Source organism: Aedes albopictus, chromosome 3 (assembly GCF_035046485.1).
Source record: "Aedes albopictus strain Foshan chromosome 3, AalbF5, whole genome shotgun sequence".
Taxonomy (NCBI): Eukaryota; Metazoa; Arthropoda; class Insecta; order Diptera; family Culicidae; genus Aedes; species Aedes albopictus.
Window position 1 is genome coordinate 95,706,483 of NC_085138.1, and position 22,413 is coordinate 95,728,895.

General features: G+C 36.5%; 1 protein-coding gene across 1 annotated transcript in view; it reads right to left on the reverse strand.

Annotated features, from left to right (window-relative positions):
• The window catches only part of LOC109411303 (unconventional myosin-IXb), a 252,594-nt gene that overhangs the window by 62,701 nt on the left and 167,480 nt on the right, over positions 1 to 22,413 (reverse strand). The window contains exons 6-8 of the mRNA XM_019684868.3: positions 6,225 to 7,178; positions 6,021 to 6,163; positions 5,815 to 5,950 (exon numbers count right to left, since the gene is read on the reverse strand). Coding sequence (XP_019540413.3) covers positions 5,815 to 5,950; positions 6,021 to 6,163; positions 6,225 to 7,178 — 1,233 coding nt within the window. The remainder of the gene's footprint in view (positions 1 to 5,814; positions 5,951 to 6,020; positions 6,164 to 6,224; positions 7,179 to 22,413) is intronic.

The following is a 22,413-nucleotide window of genomic DNA, read 5'->3' on the forward strand; positions in this document are numbered from 1 at the left end:
AATATTCTTAAATTGATTTTAAAATTATAATTTTGGAGCTAAGAACTATTTTTCTTGTTTAACCTTTCAGGACGCACGCCATCAAGCAGTTGAAACTGCACCGCACGCGCGCTGTGTACGACGAGCGAGGTTTTTTGGTAGTGTTGTATTTTTACAGCGCGCTGAAGGGTTAAAAAAAACTGACAAAATCAAATTACCACTGTACCTACTATGTAACACGGAACTTTCTTTCTTTCTCGCTTTGGCGCAGACCTATCGGTCCATTTCAGCCAAGTCTTGTTTTGCATTTGACAGTAATGTCATTTATTTACGAAACAATTACGAAAGTGAAATTTGATAAAGCTCTGATTTTCAGTACCGGGATTGTTCTGGGCAAAAGCTTATTTAAGTTTATTTTTGTTTACGGTTTTAAAAATGTTTCAAACATTAACTTTAATTTCTCTCACAAATTCGGCAATCTGTTTGACATTTTCAGTTTTATTTTCAGCAAGGATGGGTGCGATATCAGAATGGTTTGTTAAAATAGGATATTTTTGTCTATTCAAGTGAAATCTAGGGCAGTGGTGCAAAATGTGTGTCAGGTTTTCGGTGGTGTTGCATATTTCGCATTTGTCTGAATTAACGAGTTTTCAAGAATATAATCTGTCTTTGGTTGCTGTGTGTCCCGTTCTAATTCTAGATAAAATGATAGTAAGGTCTGTTGCTAAATTTACGTTTTCAAACCAGGGTTTGTGATTAATGTTTTGAGAAATCTGGAAATGATATTTTCCTTTTTCTTGTGAAATGGTCTTGTACCTTTGATTCCATATACAGTATGTTTATTTTTTGATGTTCAGTAGTAGGTCGCTTTTCGTTAATTTCAATTCTGCTATTTGATTCATATTATTTCCTAATTTAGCTGCTAGGTCCGCTCTATCGTTCCCTAACAGTCCGATATGTCCAGGTATCCATTGAATAATTATTGTTTTTTTGTAAAGATTTATTCTGTGATTAATTTCGTTTATTAAGTAGTTTTCGGTAGTCTCTTTCTGTTTTAGTAATTCTGTTGCACTTTTTGAATCAGTTAAAATGACCGGATATTCTATATTCTTTTCTATTATGTGTTCTATGGCTTTTAGGATGGCTGCTAATTTCCGCGTTCATAATCGTAAACTGAGTTTTTAGTCTACCGCTATATGAAATTTTTTCCTGACTGTCGTATACACCGTACCCTGTTCTATCATTGATCTTGGAACCGTCGGTATAAATAAGGTATTTGTCTGAGTACTGCGATCTAATCAAATCTAGAACCATCTGTTTTTGTGTACTAGTAGAAATATTCTTTTTCGTTAGGTTTGCAATTTCTGATTTAACTATGAGATTGTTTGCGGGATCGTTAGGAATTGGTATAGCTAACTGTAGTAAATGGAAGTTATTAATGTTGGCTGTTTTTTCTAAATAAGAACTGTGTTTATGCGGTTCATCCGAGTGTATAAACCTATTTAAAAATTGAACTATTGGGCTACTGTTGTGATAAAATTTTTTTGAAATTTCTTTTAATGCTAAATATTCTGCTCTATCTTTCAGTGGTAATTCTCCTGTTTCCGCTAGAATGACATGATTCGGTGTTGACTTTAAATATCTCATTGCAGTTGGAGAGACGAACCAGCCAAGGGCTGAAAGTCTCTTTAATAAAGACAAATCAATCAATCAATCATTGCAGTTCTGATGTATAGATGCTGAGTGGTTTCGAGTTTTGAAAAGGGCAGTTTCAGGATGTGCTCCATTTTTCTTTTTTGTTATCATTTTAAGAATATTAATTTTTCTTTTAGCTTTAGTTACACAATGTTCTACATGTTTGTTGTAATTGAGATGGTGATCTATTATTATTCCTAAAAATTTATGGAACGGGTTTATTTCTATTAAAGTATTGTTTATAGTTATGTTGGTTGTTGGGTGAAATTTATTGGTGAAGATTACTGTTGCACATTTATCAGGATTAATTACCATATCTAATTCGTTAAGGGCATTTACGGTTTCATTTAAAACGTTATTCATTTTGTCTTCTGCTTCTGTAATTGTTTTAGCTATGACCACAGCTGTGAAATCATCTGCATATTGAAAAAATATTCTGTCACCATCTGCAAGTGAGTGAATTTTCATGGTATATACATTGAATAAAACCGGGGATAGTGGACATCCTTGAGGAAGTCCTTTATTAGTAGTTTTTATTATTTCTTTACCGTTCGCGAGTTTTAGAATTATTTTTCTTTTTCTTAGGTATTGGTGAATCCAGTTGCTTAATTCAGGGGGTGTATTAATGTTATTAAGTATTTCAAGTAATTTAGCTATACTAACGTTATCGAAAGCTTTTGTTAAATAAAAAAAACGTTGCAATTACTACTTCGTTATCTCTTTTAGCTTGTTTGATGTGGGAAATTAAAGCATTAACGCAGTTTACCGCTGAAGTTTTTTGTTTGAAACCGAAAGAATAAGGGGGCAACAGTTTTTCTTTATTTAAGAAGTTAGTGAAAAGTTTTTTAACAACAAAATTTATTAGTTTAAGTAAAACACATAGCATTGAAATGGGTCTGTATGATTCTGCTTTCGAGGGGTCTTTGCTTTGTTTTAAAATGGGAACTATTTTTATTTCTCTCCAATCTTCTGGTATATCACCTGTTTTTAAAACTATGTTCAAAACTTCAGTTATTTTTATAAGCCAATTGATATTAAGATTTTTTTAGTATTTGAAAGGAAAGACCATCAATTCCAGGAGCTGATGTATCTTTTTTAGAATGTATTATTTTGTTAAGTTCTGCGCAAGTTATGTTTGGGTTGAATTCCGTTAAGGTAATGTTATATTTAAGGGTTTAGTCTATTTCTGGGAAATTATTGTCAACAAATTTAAGAGCTAGGGTTTCGTCATTAAGTAGATGAATGTTATTTTTTGAAGGGAAACCTCCACTTATTCTTTTAACTATATTCCAAAGTTCTTTACATTTCATGTCCGGGTTAATAGATTCAATTAGTTTATTCCAATCATTTCTCGATGCTTTTCTTATCATTTGTTTTAGGTTTGCTTTCGCTTTTTTAAACAACATTAGATTTTCGTGTGTTTGATTTCTGAAATACTGAATTAGGTAATTATTTTTAACTTTCAGTTGTTCTTCTATTGCTTTTTCTAGTATATTTCGATTCGTCTATTTTTTCTTTTATTACAGGCAGAATGTTATGTTGATCTTCTATGGTTTCCAAGTCGATATTATTTATGCTTTCTATTGCTTTCGTTTTGTTAATGCATTCAATTTTATAGTCGTATTTCTTGGCAGAGTTGATGATTTCAAAAGTTATGATTCTGTGGTTACTCATTATTTCGTCAAAGTGTATGTTCCCATTTATTTTGTGGGCTATGTCTGATGAAGCGAAAGTTAAGTCTATTGTAGAGGGAGTAGTGTTCGGTGATTTTATAAGTGTGGGAGAACCGTCATTTAAGTTAACTAATACCGTGTTTTGTAGTAAGTTTTCAAGTAACTCACCTCTAGGGCAATTGTTTTGTTTCGGATTCCAGATTTGGTTGTGTACATTAAAGTCTCCTGCAAATATCGTTGGTAGTTTGGTTTGTTCAATTAATTCAATTAACTTTTTCAGAGGTTCTTTAATGTCTTGATTCCTTACTGGTGGTGGAGGTATGTAGATAGAAATGATAAGTATTTGGTTTTCTGTATTTAGTGTTTTAATAGCTATAGTTTCTAAAGGATTTAAATCTGGTAAAGCAAATTCTTGAAAGGTTATTTCATTGCGGACTAGAATACCTACTCCGCCGTATCCATTTTGTCTTGAAAGTTTTACGAATTTATAACCATTAAATTTGTATTCTTCATTAGGTTTAATCCAAATTTCCTGTAAAAGGGCAATGTCAATGTTATTAATGGAAAGGAAGTTTTTGAGTGCTTTACGGGTGTCTGAAGGACGGATACTGGTAATGTTGTGTTGTACAAACTTTAGATTCCTGAAACTGGCCATACTGAACTAGTCCGTGTAGAGGTTCCTGCTGCAACTTCCGGTTCAATTTTTGATTTGATCTGATCGCTTATGTTAATTAGCAAAATGTCGGTGTCAATTGTGTCTTTACCATTTCTGGACTTTTCTGCGTGTTTGAGAATGGATTTTTGAATGGCTGTTATTTTGCTGATGATGTTGGAAAAGTTTGTCTGCTCTATTGGGGGTTGCTTAAGTTGGTTTCCTGGTTTCTTAACTGTTCCTGTTTGTGATGTTTGTGGTCGAGTGTTCTGCCTTGCGTTGTTGCTGTCGTTACCAATCATTGGGGGGAATTCGGTCAGTGAGTCCAGTCTGTGTTGTGCCTGATTCGATTTGGGGAATTTGATGGATGCCTCCATAAATGTGAGTCGTTCGTTTGCCATAACATATCGAATTTTGTCCTGTCGAATCCTTTCCGGACAATTCCTGTCTGTTACCTTGTGTGTCTGTTTGCATTGAATGCAGTTTGTCGGGTTTATGCAAGGGTGTACGCAATCCTGTCCCTGTCCATCTTGTTCAGAACCGCAGTTTTCACAGCGGCCCTTCGCACTCTTACAAGCATTAACTCTATGTCCGTAACGCCAACACTTCTTACACATTTTGATGGGGAAGATGTAAGCCTCCACCATCTCGCAAACTCCGTAAATCGCGACACACTGTCCTTCTACGAATATCTTGATTGAGTACGTCGGAATCAATACCCCATCCCTCATTCTGCTTATTCTTTCGACCTTCACCACCTTCTTCTTCCCTGCTGTCTGAATGTTGTTCAGTATTTCTTCCTCCGATAAGGAGGGAGCTACGTTCCTGACCACACCTACTGATTCCTTCAACATGTTCGGCACATACACCCTGTATTTGAATTCCTCCGTTAGGAGCCTGGAGTTAATCGAATCTTCCGCCTCTTTTGGTCGATTGAAACTAACCCTGTAACGTCCCTGTCCTGCGAATTTCAGTTCCTTGTAGATTTTTATTCCGATATTGTGCAGCATTTTCGCAACTTCCATGGCATGCATGGGTTTGTCAGCTTGATTGATTCTTTCCAAAAAGAAAACCGTGTTCGTTGTGTTCTTAATCCAGTTGTCTCTAGTTGAGTATTTGTTCGTTTTTGGGTCCTTTTTCGTGTTCCTTTTCTTTTCCTCCCCGATTCCATCATTCATTTCCAGTTCGATTTCTTTGATTTTCATCCACATTCATTTTTTCCATCTGTTTCTTTCCGGCCATTTCTTTTTTGTGTACCATTTCTGTTCCTGTGTCGATTCTGTATGTTTTTGACTTTTGATTTTCAATAATTTCCTCCAACTTTCTCCTTATTCCACATCTTCCCGTTGCCACATCAGATTTACCTGGGAAAGAGTCCAGACTTACGCCATTTTGGTCCTCAAATCCCAGAAACTCGTTTTCATCAGCGCTCATCCACCAAACCTAACCTATATTTACACCACTTACCTCTAAAAATACAATAAAACTGTTTTTTTTCTCTCTCAGATTACCGTATTTAAGGATAATATAAAATTAATGGAACTTAAAAAAAAAACTTAACTCGAAACTTAAATTAACTATTTACACCATAAACTAATCCTTCACTTCCAATCGAGAAATATCAAATTCCTTCAACCAAAAAACCGCGTGTTCGCGAAACAAGCTCAAACAAGACCAGCTTTCACTTTCCGATGTTGCTGCTTTGAACGTTGGCGCGAGAATGAACACGGAACTTCACTTCGCTGATCTAAATTAGATTACCGTTTGATTGATACTGCAAAAACTAACAGAACCCAAACAAAACTATAAACATACCTGGTATTTCACCTTTCCGGCGTAGTGCTTGATGATAAATGCATTCTCCTTTCGCTGTGGTTTCTCGTAGAACGCGCTGTCCTTGTGAACACTGTTGAACTTTTGCAGTAACGTTTCGTTGGTAGCTCCCGGAAAGCTAAAAATGTATATGGTGGTGTTAACAATTCCAAAATTTCGCCATCCGAACTCTTATCAAATCAACTCACTTGCACAAATCATCCAAAATGCAGAGCAGCCCCGACGGTTTCGACTCGAACAGCTGCAGGCATCCCGAGTTATCTAAGAATTCTATATCAGTCCATTTGATGCCCTCTCGCTTGTACTCCTTTTGCTCGTATTTGAACACGTGCTGGAAGAGGGGAACAAAAATGTTAATCGTATGGGAATTTTGCTTGATCATCCCCACTTACCAAATTGAAGTAATACTGTAGATGTTCGTTGGCGTAGTTGATACACAACTGTTCGAAACTGTTCTGCAGGCCAAAGTCCTCGAACCCGAAGATATCCAGCACCCCTATCGAGTGGCCCGTGTGCATCGTCTGGTCCTTGTTCAGTAACGCATGGTTCACCTGCAGCACGATCCAGTCGAACAACGCCCCGTACAGACACTTGGCCAGTGCGTCCCTCGCGGCGATCGCTTCCGGCAGTTTGTACTGCATGATCAACGTTTCACCGCTGGCCTTCACTCGCTTCGAAGTCAGCGCCGACAGGAGCGTTTCCTGCTTAACCCGCAGCAGCTCCGATATCAGTCCGACCACTTCCGGATTCCGCACCTGGACGCTCTCGTCGTGATGGTAGGTGGACTTTTTCGGAAAGAACTCCACGTTCCCCAGCAGAAGCACTGCGGACAAAACAGCAAACAGTCGCCGCTGCTTCTCCGCCGAAAACCCGACCATCTCCATGCTCTGCTTCAGCCGGGAGAACTCGTACTTCTCGTCGCAGTTTTCCAGCGTCAGGTTCTTGGCGTTCAGGTAGTGATACTTGTCCGCCGGAAGCAGATGCAGCGCCACCCGCTCCTGCTCGGTCGCCCCCGAGAGAAGATAGTAGAACACGTGGTAGTTCCGCTCGTAGTGCCCCTGCGACACTATCCGGCTCTTCTCCAGCAGGTACTTTTGGACCACGGCGCCCTGAACCATCCCATTCTCCCGGTAGTTCACCTGGATGAACTTGCCGAACCGACTGCTGTTGTTGTTGTGCGCCGTTTTGGCATTGCCGAACGCTTCCAGAACCGGACCGGCACTGAGGATGGTTTGCTCGACGCCGGACCCGTGGGCACCTTTCTGCGACAGGGCCGTCAAGTGGTGCAGCAGAAAGTTTGTGCTTTCGGTTTTACCCGAACCGCTCTCACCGCTGATGACGATGCACTGAAAGATGGAGATAAGAAGAGAAAATGTTAAGTTAGGCATACTGATTACTGATGATTAAAATTGTACTTTTTGGTCATGAAGAATGAGCTACCTCCCATTCGGATAAACGCGGTCGACCTCCCCTTCCGGAAGTCGTGTTGGTTGCTCGAGAGACCGTCTACACCCTCGGTGTGCCTCAACAGTGTGTTGAGGGTGATCTTCTCGAGCAATTGTATTGATCTATATAACGATGGGACTTCGGATGGTTTTCTCTCCTTTGGGCCCTCGGTGGGGCCTTACCTACGCTAAAGGACTTTGTTATCACTGCAAGTTCCTCATCGGTGACCCTCTCCTCATCGCCAGTCCCAGTTCCCGGCTGTCATTCGAAAGGAGTCCGACGACTAGGATCATGACGCGGAAAGAGCACCTAGATGATCCCCTCCAACATCTCTGGAGACTGCTCGGAAGGAGCCATTACACCTCGCGTCATAGCCATCTTGATCCTGTAGGCATCATCCCACGGATTCGCACTGGCACTCTGACAGAGACCCTCAAAGTTGGTAAGCCGGTGGTCTCCCATTTCTAGGATGGACTCGTCTAGGCATGGCCGCATCGCACGCACGCGAGAGCACCGCTACCAACTCGTCACCGCTTAGACCGAGTAAGTATCAGCTACCCTCCGAATTACTTGTTGGGCCAGGATTACAAAACGTAACGCCGACTCCGCTCCGTTTTGACTAACGGTGCTTTTGGTACCGACAGCAGGATCTGACCCCGCTGGTTCGTGAACTGGCTTCTCCATTCCACGGCCCAGGGATTGAAGTCACTCGCTATTACTACCGGCCTTCGCGCTGTCAGCGCGGTCATCATAGAGTTCAGCATCTGCGTGTACTGCTCGATAGACCACCGCGGAGGCGTATAGCAGCTACAGAAGAAGACCCAGTTTATCTTGGCGACCACGAAGCCCACGAAGTAGTAGACACCACTTCCTGGACGGAGTATTTTCCCCGGTTGTCCATATCGCCGCCGGTTTGGATCCATCCGCGACCCAGTTGCCGATACCGATGGGTACTAGGTATAAGCCTGCTGTGATGGCGATACCCATCCCCCACTCAGCGTCTGTCTGACACAGCAGTTGCAAGGTTGCGTCACAGTGGTTCAGGTTCGACTGCGTTACCTGCACTGTCACGGTGCTTCATTTACCGTTATTATCAAAAAAAATATACCATCAAAACCTGAAACGCCATTCTCTTTCTTTACCTTCCCACACATCTGGACAAATTTTTAAAAAAATAGTTAGACGGAATTTTTAGTTACGCCCTTTTAAAGGGCCTAACCCCTAGAAAATCAGGGTTTCTATAGAAAACTATCATATTTCATAACAGAAGCATGCTTCTGACATCAAAACCTGGAACGCCATTCTCTTTCTTTATCATTCCTGCACCTCTGGACAATTTTTTAAAGTAATCGTTAGTCGAAATTTTGAGTTACGCCCTTTTAAAGGGCCTAACCCCTAAAAAATCAGGGTTTCTATAGAAAACCATCATATTTCATAACAAAAGCATGCTTCTGACCAGAGATGCCAGATTATTTTTATCAAAAATCTGTATTAATACAGAGTTTTCAGTATCGCCGTTTTTCAGGGTATAGCAGACACCGAGAGTCCTAGATTTCAATAGAAACTAACAAAAATGTACTACTTTTTGACGGTTCAAAATTTTTATAGGTTTTTTATTTTTCTAAAACATGTGTGAAAATGTACAAATTTTCATAATTTTTTTTAAAGTTTAAGCAGCAATTCATAAAGTTTCCATTGAATTTTTTGAAAATAACTTCAATTTTTATGCTTTCTGGAGAAATCTGTATCAAACTTCAAAAATCTGTATTTTCTGTACTCTGTATCTTGTCTGTATAGAAGGTAAAAAATCTGTATAATACAGAAAAATCTGTATATCTGGCATCTCTGCTTCTGACATCAAAACCTGGAACGCCATTCTCTTTCTTTATCATTCCTACACCTCTGGACAAATTTTTAAAGTAATCGTTAGTCGAAATTTTGAGTTACTCCCTTTTAAAGGGTCTAATCCTAAAAAATCAGGGTTTCTATAGAAAACCTTCATATTTCATAACAAAAGCATGCCTTGAAGTCCCAAACAATAAAAAGTATCAAAAATAATGCTACAATTTTATACTATGCGTTAATATTGACTATTTGTATTGGTATTTGTATAAAAATTGGGCATTACGCTAATATAAGGGAAATATGTTCAAACATGTAGAAAGCAATCATTTTTGTATCAATTGCCATTCATAGCGTGGGACGTAAGTGTTTTGTATTGTTATTTTATAGACATGTTCATATTAGTCATATGGAGTGGCGATGCACAAATTTCGTCACGCAAAAAACGACCTTTTTAAACAACATATTTATATCCATATTTATATGTTAAATAACATATTTAACATATAACAAGGCTATAGCAACATATTACCGAAGATGTCCGATTAGCAAGATGGCCATGTGAGTGGGACGTCCTCACAAATTGCACCCTCCTTGTAAATTGGGGTCATTTTCGACCCAAACCGTGCACTGTTACTGAGCCTTTACCTACGATTCGTTAGGAAGGATATATATTATATAAAATATAATAGAAAACCCCATTTTTTAAAAGTAATTATAACTCTTTAAAACACATCTAAAAAGAATTCAAGATCTCTAAGCAATCTTTAAAAAAGTTTCATTCTTTTGATTTAATTTCGACCTCCGTATCTAGTACCGTAAGATTAAAAAAGTATAGATCATGCTTTAGAAAAATTACATTAACTTTCATGAAAATACAATAGTAATGATTATCCTGGACTTTTAATACCAGTTCTAAGCGAATTTCCGGTAATTTCCCTGTTTTTTTCTGATTGTTTGCTATTCGTCTAATTTTAATACAAAATTCTGTAATATTAGTATTAGTGCATAGTATCAAATTGTAACATTATTAATAGTACTTTTCATTATTTGGGACTTCAGCTTCTGTTATGAAATATGATGGTATTCTGTAGAAACCCTAATTTATTAGGGGTAAGGCGCTTTAAAAGGGCGTAACTCAAAATTTCGTGTAACGATTATTTTAAAAATTTGTCCAGAGGTGTAGGAATGATAAAGAAAGAGAATGGCGTTCCACGTTTTGATGGCAGAAGCATGCTTTGTTATGAAATATGACGGTTTTCTTTAGAAACCCTGATTTTTAGGGGTTAGGCCCTTTAAAAGGGCGTAACTCAAAATTTCGACTAACGATTACTTTGAAAATTTGTCCAGAGGTGCAGGAATGATAAAGAAAGAGAATGGCGTTCCAGGTTTTGATGTCAGAAGCATGCTTCTGTTATGAAATATGATGGTTTTCTATAGAAACCCTGATTTTTTAGGGGTTAGGCCCTTTAAAAGGGCGTAACTCAAAATTTCGTCTAACGATTTTTTTTTTGTAATTTGTCCAGAGGTGTAGGAATGGTAAAGAAAGAGAATGGCGTTTCAGGTTTTGATGGTATATTTTTTTTTATAATAACGGTAAATGAAGCACCGTGACTGTGATTTGCCAGCTGTGGAAGGATTCATGCAGCCTTGTGCTTTATAGCCTTCATCTTCACATCGCCTTCGCAGCTTGCTCCTGTACAGTCCCACAATTTATGTCTTCCTCGAGGAATTCTTGTAGTAACTCCATGCCAGATCCTTCCAGGAAATCCTGGAGGTATTCCTGATTATAGTCATAAAGAAATTCTTAAAGGAACTTCTGGAGAAATAGGCGATGTAACTCTAGGATGCATCCGTGAATTCTCCAGGAAAAATCTTCGAAAAACTCCAGGAGCGATCCCTGAACTCCTATAAGAATCCATAAAGGAACTTCTCAAAGGATCTCCTAAGAAACTTCTGCAAGAATCTTAGAAGGAACTCCTGCACTAATCTCCGAATAACCTTCTGTAGGAAACCCTGAAGAAACTTCGGGGGGGGGGGGGGAATCCCTGAAATCTCCTGGAGGTATCCTTGGATCCTCCTGTAAAAATATCTGAAGGAAATCCTGAAGAGATCGCTGAATAAATTTTTGTAGAAACCCCTGAAGGAATTCAGTAGGAATTTCAGAATAAACATCTGCACCAATCCCTGAAACTCCTAGAGAAATCTACAAATCCTACAAATCCTGTAGGAAGTTCTGTAGGAATTCCTGAAGGAACTTCTGGAGAAATTCCTGATAGATCTCCAGGAGGCGTCCCTGAATCCTCCTGAAAGAATCTCTAAAGGAACTTCTGGAAGAATAGCCGAGGGAACTCCTTTTGAATTAGCTGAGGGAACTTTTAAAGGAATCCCGGATGAAACACCTGGCCTGGAGGCATCCTTGAATCCTCCTGGAACTACTGGAGATCCCTGAAGGAACATAAGGATATTTTCAAAAGATTTCCTTCAAGGTTTTTTTTCCGAAATTATTCAAATCGATTCGTTTTGATAAAAAAAATCCCAAAATTTGACCAAGAACAAACTCCAAAAACTCCATGCAGTATTCCTTCAGCAATTACTCCAACGATTTCTTCAGGAGTTCCTTCAGTTATTTCTCCAAGGTGTGGATCATGAATTTCTACAAGGATTTCTTCAGTTTTTTTTTTCGAAATCTGATGTTTCCAAATGGAATTTCTCCGCAGATTCTTTCAGGAATTTTTCCAAGCAATTTATTAAAGATTCCTAAAGTCTTTTTTCCAGAGCATAAAGCATTCTTCCAACAATTTATCCAAGTATTTCTTCAATTATTATCGAAGGACTGCACCACAAATTTCTCAAAGACTTTCTATGCAAACTTCTTCAATTCGTGCAAGAATTTTACAGGAATTCCCTCAAGTATCCTTCTAGAAACTTTTCGATGAATTCCTCCAGGAATTCTCCCAAGGATTTTTCCGAAAATGCTTCAATCATATTTTTTTTTTTGCGAAATCCCAAAAAAATCTAGAAAATAGTACATAACTTCCTACAAGAATTCCTTCAGACTTTTTTACCCTAGGAACTTCTTCAAGTACAATTCAAGGATTTCCTCAAAGAATTCCTCTTCGAATTCCTCTAAGGATTCTCCTAGGAATAATTCCAATAACTTATTCTATGTTTTATCCCATGAATTTCTCCAAGAATTTGACCGAAGAATCTTCCGGGATTTTTTTCTAGGATTCCAGAAATAGTTCAAAGAATACCTACAAGGATTTATCCTGAAAACACTCAAAGGATTCTTTCAAAGGATCCCTACAAAGATTCCTTCAAGAATCTATACAAGAATACTTCCAAAAATTCCAAAAATTCCTCCAAGAACATTTCTAGGAATTCTCACGAAGAATTTCTTTAGTAACCTCTGTAGAAGAATTTCCGGAGAAATCCTTGCGAGAATTTCAAAAAAGTCTGCAAAAGAAAGCCCAGAAATGTCCTTGGAAGACTTCTTGGTAGGAATCGTCTTAAACATTTCTAAAACATCATTGAAAGAATTGCTGAGGAAATCCTATTTGGAGAATTCATGGGAACATCTTCAAAATACTGGCCACAAGAATCCGTGAAATGATTTCTGAAAAAATCCTAGAAAGAATTTCTGGAGAAATCTTTGGAAGAATGCTTATAGAGATCATCGGAAGATTTATTGGGAAGAAGACCTGATAAAATCTTAGGGAAATCTTTGGAAAAAAATCTTGGGGAATCGTTGGAAAAAATATTTGAAAAATCCTTTACGAAATCATTGGTGAATTTTATAGAGGAATCATTGAAAGAATTCATTGATAGGTCTTTGAAGAAATTCCTTTTTTGGAGTATACCTTGGTGAAATTTTTGTGATATTTTCTGCAGGAATTTTAAAAATAACTATGAAAGAAAACCTTGGAAAAATCCTTGATTAATCATTTTTTGAATTCTTTGAAGTTCTGTGAAAAAATCAAGGACGAGGGCTCAAAAGATTTCCTGTAGAAGACGTTGGAAGGATTTTAGAAGAAATTCTTCGTAAAATTTACGGAGGAATCTTTAAAAGAATTTCTGAACAAATCCTTGAAAGAACTGCCGAACATTTGATCGACAAAATTTCTTGAGAAACCCATAGAAGAATTTCTAACAAAAAATCTAGGTAGAACTTCTGGTAGAATCGCCAGAAATTCTTGGAAAAAACTGTTAAGTCCGTCGAAGAATTTTTTGACAAAGTCTTTTAAGAATTATTGAACATTTAATTGAGAGAATTGCTGGAAAAACCATTACAAGAAAAACTGCAGAATTTTTTGGAAAAAAAAACTCTTGAATCCTCATAAGAGTTCCTAGATGAATCCTTAGAAGCATTGCTAGAGAAATCCTTAAGAGAGTTCCTAGAGAAATCATTGAAAGAATATTTGGGAAAATCCTCGGAAGAAGTGCTTTAGGAATCCTGGAAAGAATAACAAACGTGCTTATAAAGCCTTTGTGGTCGGAGGGATCATATGTGACCCCAGTGATGAAACCGAGCATAACAAACGTGTTCGCGGCAAAACAATTCGCACCCAGAAGGTGAAAGATTTACCGGAAGAATTCTTGGAAAAAAAATCTGGGAAGTTCTTGGAAGAATTCCTGAAGAAATCCTTTGAAAAATTCCTGAACGAAGCTTACAAGAACGTATGAAGCAATTTTGGGAAGAATTGCTGGAGTTCTTTACCGAAAGAATCCCTGTAGGAATATGAAGAAAAATGCTAAGAATAGTTTCTTCAGGATTTTTTGATAATATTTATGAAAAAATCCTTAAAAAGTTATTTGAATAAAATCTGGAGAAATTCTTGAAAGAATTTCAGGAGAAACCCTTGCAAGAAATTTTGGAAGAATCCTTGAAAGAATTCCGGAGAAATTTATAAAAGAATGCTTGAAGAGATCCTTGGATTAACCTTCCGATACTCGGACAGTGTCTACCACGTGTCAGCACCACGCTGATGCTGTATACAGTAAGCGAATAATCCCTAAAAAAAACTTCGAAAAATGTTAGTAGATTCTTCAGATGAGCAATTCTTGAAGAAGATTTTGAAAAAAAAATCCTGGAGGAGTCCTTAGAATAATTCCGGGAGAAATCCATCGAAGCATTTCCGAACAAATCTAAAGAAACTAGGAAAAAATCCTGGAAGAACTTTTGAAAGCATACCTGTGTAGGGATTCTTAGAAGAAATTCTCGTGGAATTATTGAAAATAAATCATGAAGGACTTCAACTGGAGGAGTTCTTAGAAGAATTTCTGTAGGTTTTTGAAAGCAATTCCAGGGTGTATTCTTGTAGGAATTCCTGGAATGATTGTTTGAAGAATTCTCGGAGAAATTATTAAACTCACCCCTAAGGGTATCCTTGGAATAATGCCAAGAAAATACCTGAATAAGTCCTTGAAAAAAATCTTGGGGGAGTCCTGAGGAAAATTCGTTCGAAAAAATCCTGGGTAATTCTTGAAAGAATTCCTGGAGGGATCATTAGAAGGAGGATTTGCAGCAAAAAATATTGCAGAAACTCCTAGTAAGTTCCTGCGGATATTTTTGGGTGACTCCCTGAAAAAATACCTGGAGGAATCTAAAAAGAAATCATGAAGAAGTTCTTTAAAGACCTCCTGTGAGAGTTATAGAAATAATTTCTGGAGAAATCCGTGAAAGTATTCCTGAACAAATCTTATGGAGCAATCCTTGGAATGATTCCATGAAGAATTGTTGGAATAACCCCAAGAGCAATCCTTAGAATAAAGATGCTTTGTTTTTAATCATGTGTATTTTAACTTAAGGCTAATTCTACACTCAATGCCTGCAAAAATTTTCTGGAAAAGTTTATATCTTCGTTATTTCCAAGCGTTATTATAGAGTTTTTTTCTACGTATTTATGTGGTTTTGGTGCCCAACAGCATAGAAAGGGTAGAATATTTTTTCTGAATATCCTATGCCATCCAAACTGTTCTTGAGTTTAGATACTTAAGTCTACGGGTGTATCCGTAACTTCTTTCATTGCCCAAGTAACAATTTCAATTCCTTTTAGATTTGATTATTTTTATGGAAGCTTTATCACAGCATGACCAATTCATGAAACATTTGTAGTTGTTTTCATCAAGAGAAAACAATCTTCGTTCGTTTGCGGTTTTTAAGTTGTCTTCAAGTTAATTTTGAAATTCGCGCATAAAACAACTAAATTTACAAGAGCATTAAATCTTATAATAAGTTTTAAGGCGTATTTGAAGTTATTTTCAACACATAACATCAGCATATTTTATTAAAAGTTTATTCAAGTGCATTTCATCTGACTAATCCTCCTTTAAAAACTTCTTGAAGGCTTCTATTCTTGAGGTAGAGCCATTACTCTGGAACAAGAACTATGCGAAATAATAATAAGACAACGAACTATTTTTCAATCCAAATAATGAATGTAACAAATTGGTTGAAAAACCGCGTTTCCATGCAAATATAAACACATAAACATGTTTGCTCACTGATAATTTAGCCATTATTGTGCTAAAAAGTAATCTTGTCAACGAAATAATGATTTTACGGCATGTTTTACGGCCAATCAAAAATGCGAGTAGTTGGCTGCTGTCGTCCTGCCTTCAACCAGTTCCTCACACAGGCCACAGCTGCGCGAATCGAAAATGAAATAGGTACTTACTGTGACTCTGCTCAAGCTCATGCCAAATAGCGTAATTTTAGTAAGTTGCACTTCATTATTAATTGCAAAAATACAGGGAAACAAAATAGAAATGGCAAATATTGACGAGAAACACCGCGAAATGTACAGAGACAACTTCCTAGCATCGAAAACGTAAACAAACAATTGTCAAAGGCTGTTACTCTTGAATAAAACGAAAAAGTTTCATTTAAGACGAACAAATCTGCCTTAAGATCATAACTAGTAAAAACAATCTTCAATAAAGGCTGTAGCTTTCATGCAAGGTAACTTGGTTCCATCATTGTTTTGAGGGGCTTTGGATTAAAAGTAATAACAATTGATGGCGGCTGCATGAGTTTTGTTCGCATGGAACGGCAGCCATGTTTAGAAAGAATTGAAAAAGTGGCGTAGTCTTTTGTTTTTATATGAAATTTTTGTCTTCGTATATTAATGATTGATATTATTTTTGGGGCGCTTTGTTATTTTCGTATGTTTTGGGCGGCATATCAACGAAAAAGTAGATATGGCACGGACAACTTTGATTCCCTGTCATCAATTATCTGTCAAGCAATTTTAATGCTTTAGTCATTTCAATTTGATGAAAATTAATTTGCAGTTCAATTAACATTTCATCCATGAAACAAAACTTGTTTGCATCTGCATAATGCCTAGGTAAAAAAATTCATTTATTATGCACTGTTGACACTTTTGAGAAAGACAGCTAAAAGATCAACATGCCTCAAGCTATTCTTGTTAAAGTTTCATGAAGTTCTTATAACCAATCATCAGTGCAAGTACATAAATACAACTAGTTTCAAAGCAGTCTTCATAGGCAGCTTTGAGGATCTCCTGAAGAGTGGGCCAGATTAGTCTTATGGATGTTTTATGCCTATTTCATCTCAGATTTGCAGAACAAAGAGCTTTATTGCTAAGTTTTATTATTCTATCTTAGAAATTACTACAGGATTGCCACAAAAGTATAATTGTTACTTGGGTGACTCATTGTACAAAGCTACGATTTGTAATCTATCATGTCCAGTAAGTCTTCTGAAAGTTCAAAAGACAGTATCAGAACAATCGAGATATCCTAGGTCACCCAAACTGTTCTTGAGTTTAGATCCTAAAGTCTACGGGTGTAACGGTAACTTCTTTCATTATACAAAGCTATGGTTTGATTTCCGTCATGTCCAGTAAGTCTTCTGAAAGTTCAAAAGACAGTATCAGATCAGTCGGGATATCCTAGGCCATTCAAACTGTTCTTGAGTTTAGATCGTGTAACGGTAACTTCTTGTAATATATCATACCCAGTAAATCTTCTGAATGTCAATGGACATCATCAGATCAACTGGGGTCATCCAAACTGTTATGATGTTAAAAATCTAGCATCTACATCAATTGAAGTTTCTGTTTTAGCTATATAGAGTTATCTATTATTCTTACTGGAGCTCACAGAATACAACCAGAGACTATGACCTAGCCTCGGGATATTCTGAATAGTACACAATGTCCTGCAATATGGACAACATGCAACATGAAGTCTACAGCCGTAATAATATCTTTTGTGCTGTTTTGAGTTACACAACATTACCAACCGTAATGATTGTATCTATTTCATTTATTTAGCGTTGATAACAAATAATTATAATAAAACTGAATCAACAATTCTTCACCACAACACTCGGTTCGTGGCTGCAGTCCTCATCCTCGACCGCGTTCCACATTTGCCTTCAGATTTATGCTCGGGATGTGGCTTCGTCATATTTTCACCTTAGCTGAAAGTTCTTGGCTGTGGGGAAGTTCAGTAATCCTGAAATATCTCAAAGGTATTTTGGAATGGCTCTAAGTTTCACAGAAGTTCACGGTTCTGGGTGGGTTAGACTAGGTAACGGAACTTTGTTTATCCCAAATAGCGACTACAACGAAAGCAGATTTCATAAAATGAGTTTCATAAAAGTTTGAACAACCTTAAATATTTCAAAGGTACAGAACAGTGCCTACTAGTCTTTGAAGAATATTAGTAAATATGGTTCAATATGTATTATTATTGAGCGATTCCAAGCAACAGCATCAAAATTAGGGAAATTTTTTAATTCATAATTTTCTATTGAACTGAAACTTTGCACAGTTTTTCAGTTCCATCTAAATCGCCATTTTTCGATATCAAATTTTTATTTTAAATCACGACTAACTTTTCAAAAGAGTGTATGTGAAAATGGTTCAAAAATATTCAAAAATCTGCACAGCCAAAATGGTTCGTTCGATTGCTATGAATTTTTCAGCAAAGTTAGATAACTAAGCAAAGTTAGATTCCTAAGAAAATATACACTGTAAAAAAAAAATCTTTTTTAACATGAAAAAATATATTTTTTGCCACAAAAGCTCAAAACCCTATCTTTTTACCAACGTAATTTTTTTAGGGAAGACGGTCTATTATATTAGCAACCTACCATAAAAATTTGGTGATGGTTAACTAATAAACAAAAAAGTTATAACATTTCAAACATTTCACAATTTTCACATTTGGTAAATATTTTTTTCTGTGTAAATTATTTCGGTCAGAAATCGCAGTTTGATGCTGAATTCATTGTTCAGCAAAGTTAGATAACTAAATGGTGATTCCTAAGAAAATATACACTGTGAAAAAAAATCTTTTTTAGCATTAAAAAATATAATTTTTGTCACAAAAACTCAAATATCTCAAAACCCTATCTTTTTACCAACGTAATTTTTTAGGGAAAACGGTCCATTGTATTAGCAATCTACCATATAAGTTTGGTGATGATAAACTAATAAATAAAAAAATTATAACAATTCAAACATTTCACAATTTTCACATTTAGTAATAAATTATTTTTTTTAGTGTAAATTATTTCGGCCGGAAATCGCAGTTTGATGCTGATTTTATTGTTAATGCTGATTTTATTGTCAAGCTGTTTTCATTATGTATTATGTATATTATATGTACAGTAATGTTCCGATTTTGTCACGCCCTCCGCGCATTAGTCGTTTATTCATTAATTTGCTGTTACATTTCAGGACAAGTGTTTTCCCTCTTCTTCAAGATGAATGTTGAAAGCGTGTTTTGCAACGTTAAAAATATTGAAATGGGTATAGATGTTGAAGAATATTTCAAAGCATTTTTGAAAAGGGGCGTGATTAAATTGTTTAAACAGATGTCGCTGATGGTACGGTGGCATGACTCTCTGCACTTAGCACTTCTGGCAATTTCTCAGTTGTTGTCGTTTTCGAACTTCCTGCGCCCTGCTTTACCGATGATATACAGATGGTTCGTTTGTCAAAGTCTAGACGGCAGGACGTGCAAATGCGTAAATTTGTATTCAATGTGGACATTTGGGCATAACCAGTCTCTTTCAGTTTATCTATGGTGCTTTCGGTGAGATTTCGTTACTCTTTTGAACATTTTTTTTCATCAAACGGTCTACAAGAGAGCGTTGAGTTGAAGACCATTGAGAAAGCGACTGTTCATGTTGTTCGTTAGATTATAATAAACAAAATCACTTATTAGTTTTAATTGACTGTGTTGTTTGCTTGGCTGAAGAAAAAATTTACTATAAAATTTTTAATATCCATAGCGGTAGTATTTTTTTTGCTTTTTCGTGAGCATTGTCATGGTATGTATACAGACAAACAAACGTTTAACGATCATTTTGAATCTTGGTTGTGGCTTTCATAACCAGAAGAGCGCCCATCGTTTTTCTTTGCGTTTGACGTTTCACACTAGCGCCTTCTGATGACGATATTGCACAACGCAGTGTTTCGTGAAACATTTCCACCAGGTGGTGGTAGTTCAAACTGGGCGATGGATTTTCACGAAAATTGTTCTAGGCGTTTCGTCTGTTTGTCTGTGGTATGTACCTCTCATGCATTTGTTGTTGTTGAAGTTACTCGCATTCTTCCGATCATAAAATCTGTTCTCAAATTTTTTTTTGCAGATAAACTAGACGTATACGCGTATATAAAACTTTTATTATACAGCTTTTGTCTTAAAAATAAGTTTAATTCCATTTTTCTTATAATCAACAGCTTTTCAACACTATCAAGGGATTTTCTCACCATTCACGTACAATAAAAAGTATGACACTCTCGTTAATAAATAGTAATAATAATAACTCTCAATATGTTTGATCACAACACTGGATCGCGTCTAAGTTTCATTCATAATTACTATAGTAATTATGAATAATCAAACATAAATATCACGAAAACAACTTGTTTAATTCAGGCGGTAGCCTTTACAATAAAATCAGCATCAAAATATAATTCTCGAAATAATTTACACAGAAAAAAAAATTTTTTGTTGCTAAATGTAAAAATTGTGAAATGTTTGAAATGTCATAACTTTTTTGTTTATCAGTTTACCATCACCAAAATTTTATGGTAGATAGCTGATATAATGGGCCATTTCCCCTAAAAAATTGACGTTGGTAAAAAGATAGGGTTTTGAGATATTTGAGTTTTTGTGACAAAGATCATATTTTTTTAAAGTAAAAAAAGAAATTTTTTATAGTGTATATTTTCTAAAGAATCATCATTTAGTTGTCTAACTTTGCTGAAAAATTCATAACAATCGAACAATCCGTTTCTGCTGTACAGCTTTTAGAATATTTTTGAACTATTTTCGCATACACCCTTTTGAAAAGTTAGTCTTGAGTGAATATGAAGGTTTAATATCGAAAAATGGCGATTTAGATGAAATTGAAAGACTGTGCAAAGTTGCAGATATTTTTGAAATGGGCGCTCAGGATCGACTGACATGACTCCGTGGAATTCCTCTATTTGGGGTCTCCAGTTAGCCTAGTGGTTAAGGCACAGGATCGCCAATCCGGAGACGGTGGGTTCGATTCCCGTTCCGGTCGAGAAAATTTTCTCGACTCCCTGGGCATAGTGTATCATTGTACTTGCCTCACAATATACAAATTCATGTAATGGCAAGCAAAGAAAGCCCTTCAATTATTAACTGTGGAAGTGCTCAAAGAACACTAAGTTGAAACGAGGCAGGCCTAGTCCCAGTGGGGACGTCGAGCCATAAAGAAGAAGAAGAATGTATTATTATTTAGTGTAGCAGGCTAGTATTGCAAGTGTAGATATAAAGTTGTGTACTCCATGAAAGATTGGATGACGTAAATAATCACAAAGCTCATTAAGTGACCCTTGAGAGTTAAGAGGTTCATGGATCCACGACCAAATGTGTAACGTTACTATCTAAAAAGAAATCACCTCATAGTACACTGTTTGTTTTTATCAACTAAGCTCCATAACAGTAAGAATGGCGCATAATATCCCATAAATATATAACAACAACGCATATTGTTCCTCGAACTACTTTGGTAAATACAGTTGATGTAACACTACTTAACGTACTGGCAACAGTTCATTGTGAGGATAACTACTGTTACTGTCAAGAGCTAAACTTCAGGACAGTTTGGACGACCCATAATGTCCCAAAGGTTAATAATAATTTCTAGTAAACCTCAAGTTGGTCCAGTAAACGCAGTTGATTATGCAATGTTACTCAGTGTAACAGATATGGGCTACTGTTACGAGTGTAGACCTGAAGTTCTAAACTCCAAGGTAGTTTGGCTGACCTGGAATATCCCTATAGTGTCTCTAAATGACATTTGAGATTTCAATAGCTTCACAGATCCTAGTAGATTATGCAATGCTATTATTTATGGCGAAAACACATTAAGTTATTCTTGTAGATTTGAAGGACTTTTCTACAGGACAGTTTGAAACACCTAGAACATCCCAGAATATAAAACACCTTTTGATATTCTTGACGAAGGTTAAATGAATACATATGAACGTAACCCATATCCAAATTCAGCTTTTAGAACAACTGGTATGTCAATAATTTCGTATCTCCAAACTTTATGGTGATCAGGATGTTTTAGGTTGTCAGTGAAGTCTCAAATACAAATATTCCCATTTTTCCTTAATAGAGGGCTCAATTTGCAACAACTTTGTCGAAGACAGTATTCCGTTCTATTAAATGTGTGAATTTATACAGCCGTACCTATGTTGGGGTTATATATGACCCCTCCGGCTCCAAAGGGTAAATTATTATATCACCTTTAATAATGAAAAGTTCTTGGAATACAAATTCTAGAGTCTACTGACAACTCCCTTGCTTCCTCAATGTTGGCTTCATACCGATTCACGACGCCGCCGCCGAAAGTTTCCACCAGCGTGATGCCGATAGCGCCGGCGCCAAAGAAAATGTAGTCGGCGTACAAGTCTAATTCCAAGATGCTTGTCCTTAACCCTCTTATACCCAATTGCGCCTTTAGACAATTACCGTATTTAATTTCTTTTTTCAGATTCACTCTATTAAAATAACCAGTTTATGGGAGTTGAATACACTCTAAAATTATTTTCCCTAAAATTACACGTAAAAATGATTTTCCATGCAAAAAATTTAAAATAAAAGTATTTTAAAAATATTCATAAAATCTCTAAATATTTTCATCTTACAAAATCGGTATCTTAAATAGGCTTCCAGGAAAAATATAAAAGTGTAGGGAGGTTCAAAATTTGGGTATTAGAGGGCTAATAATGGATAGGAAATAAGTATTAACCCTTAAAGGATGTG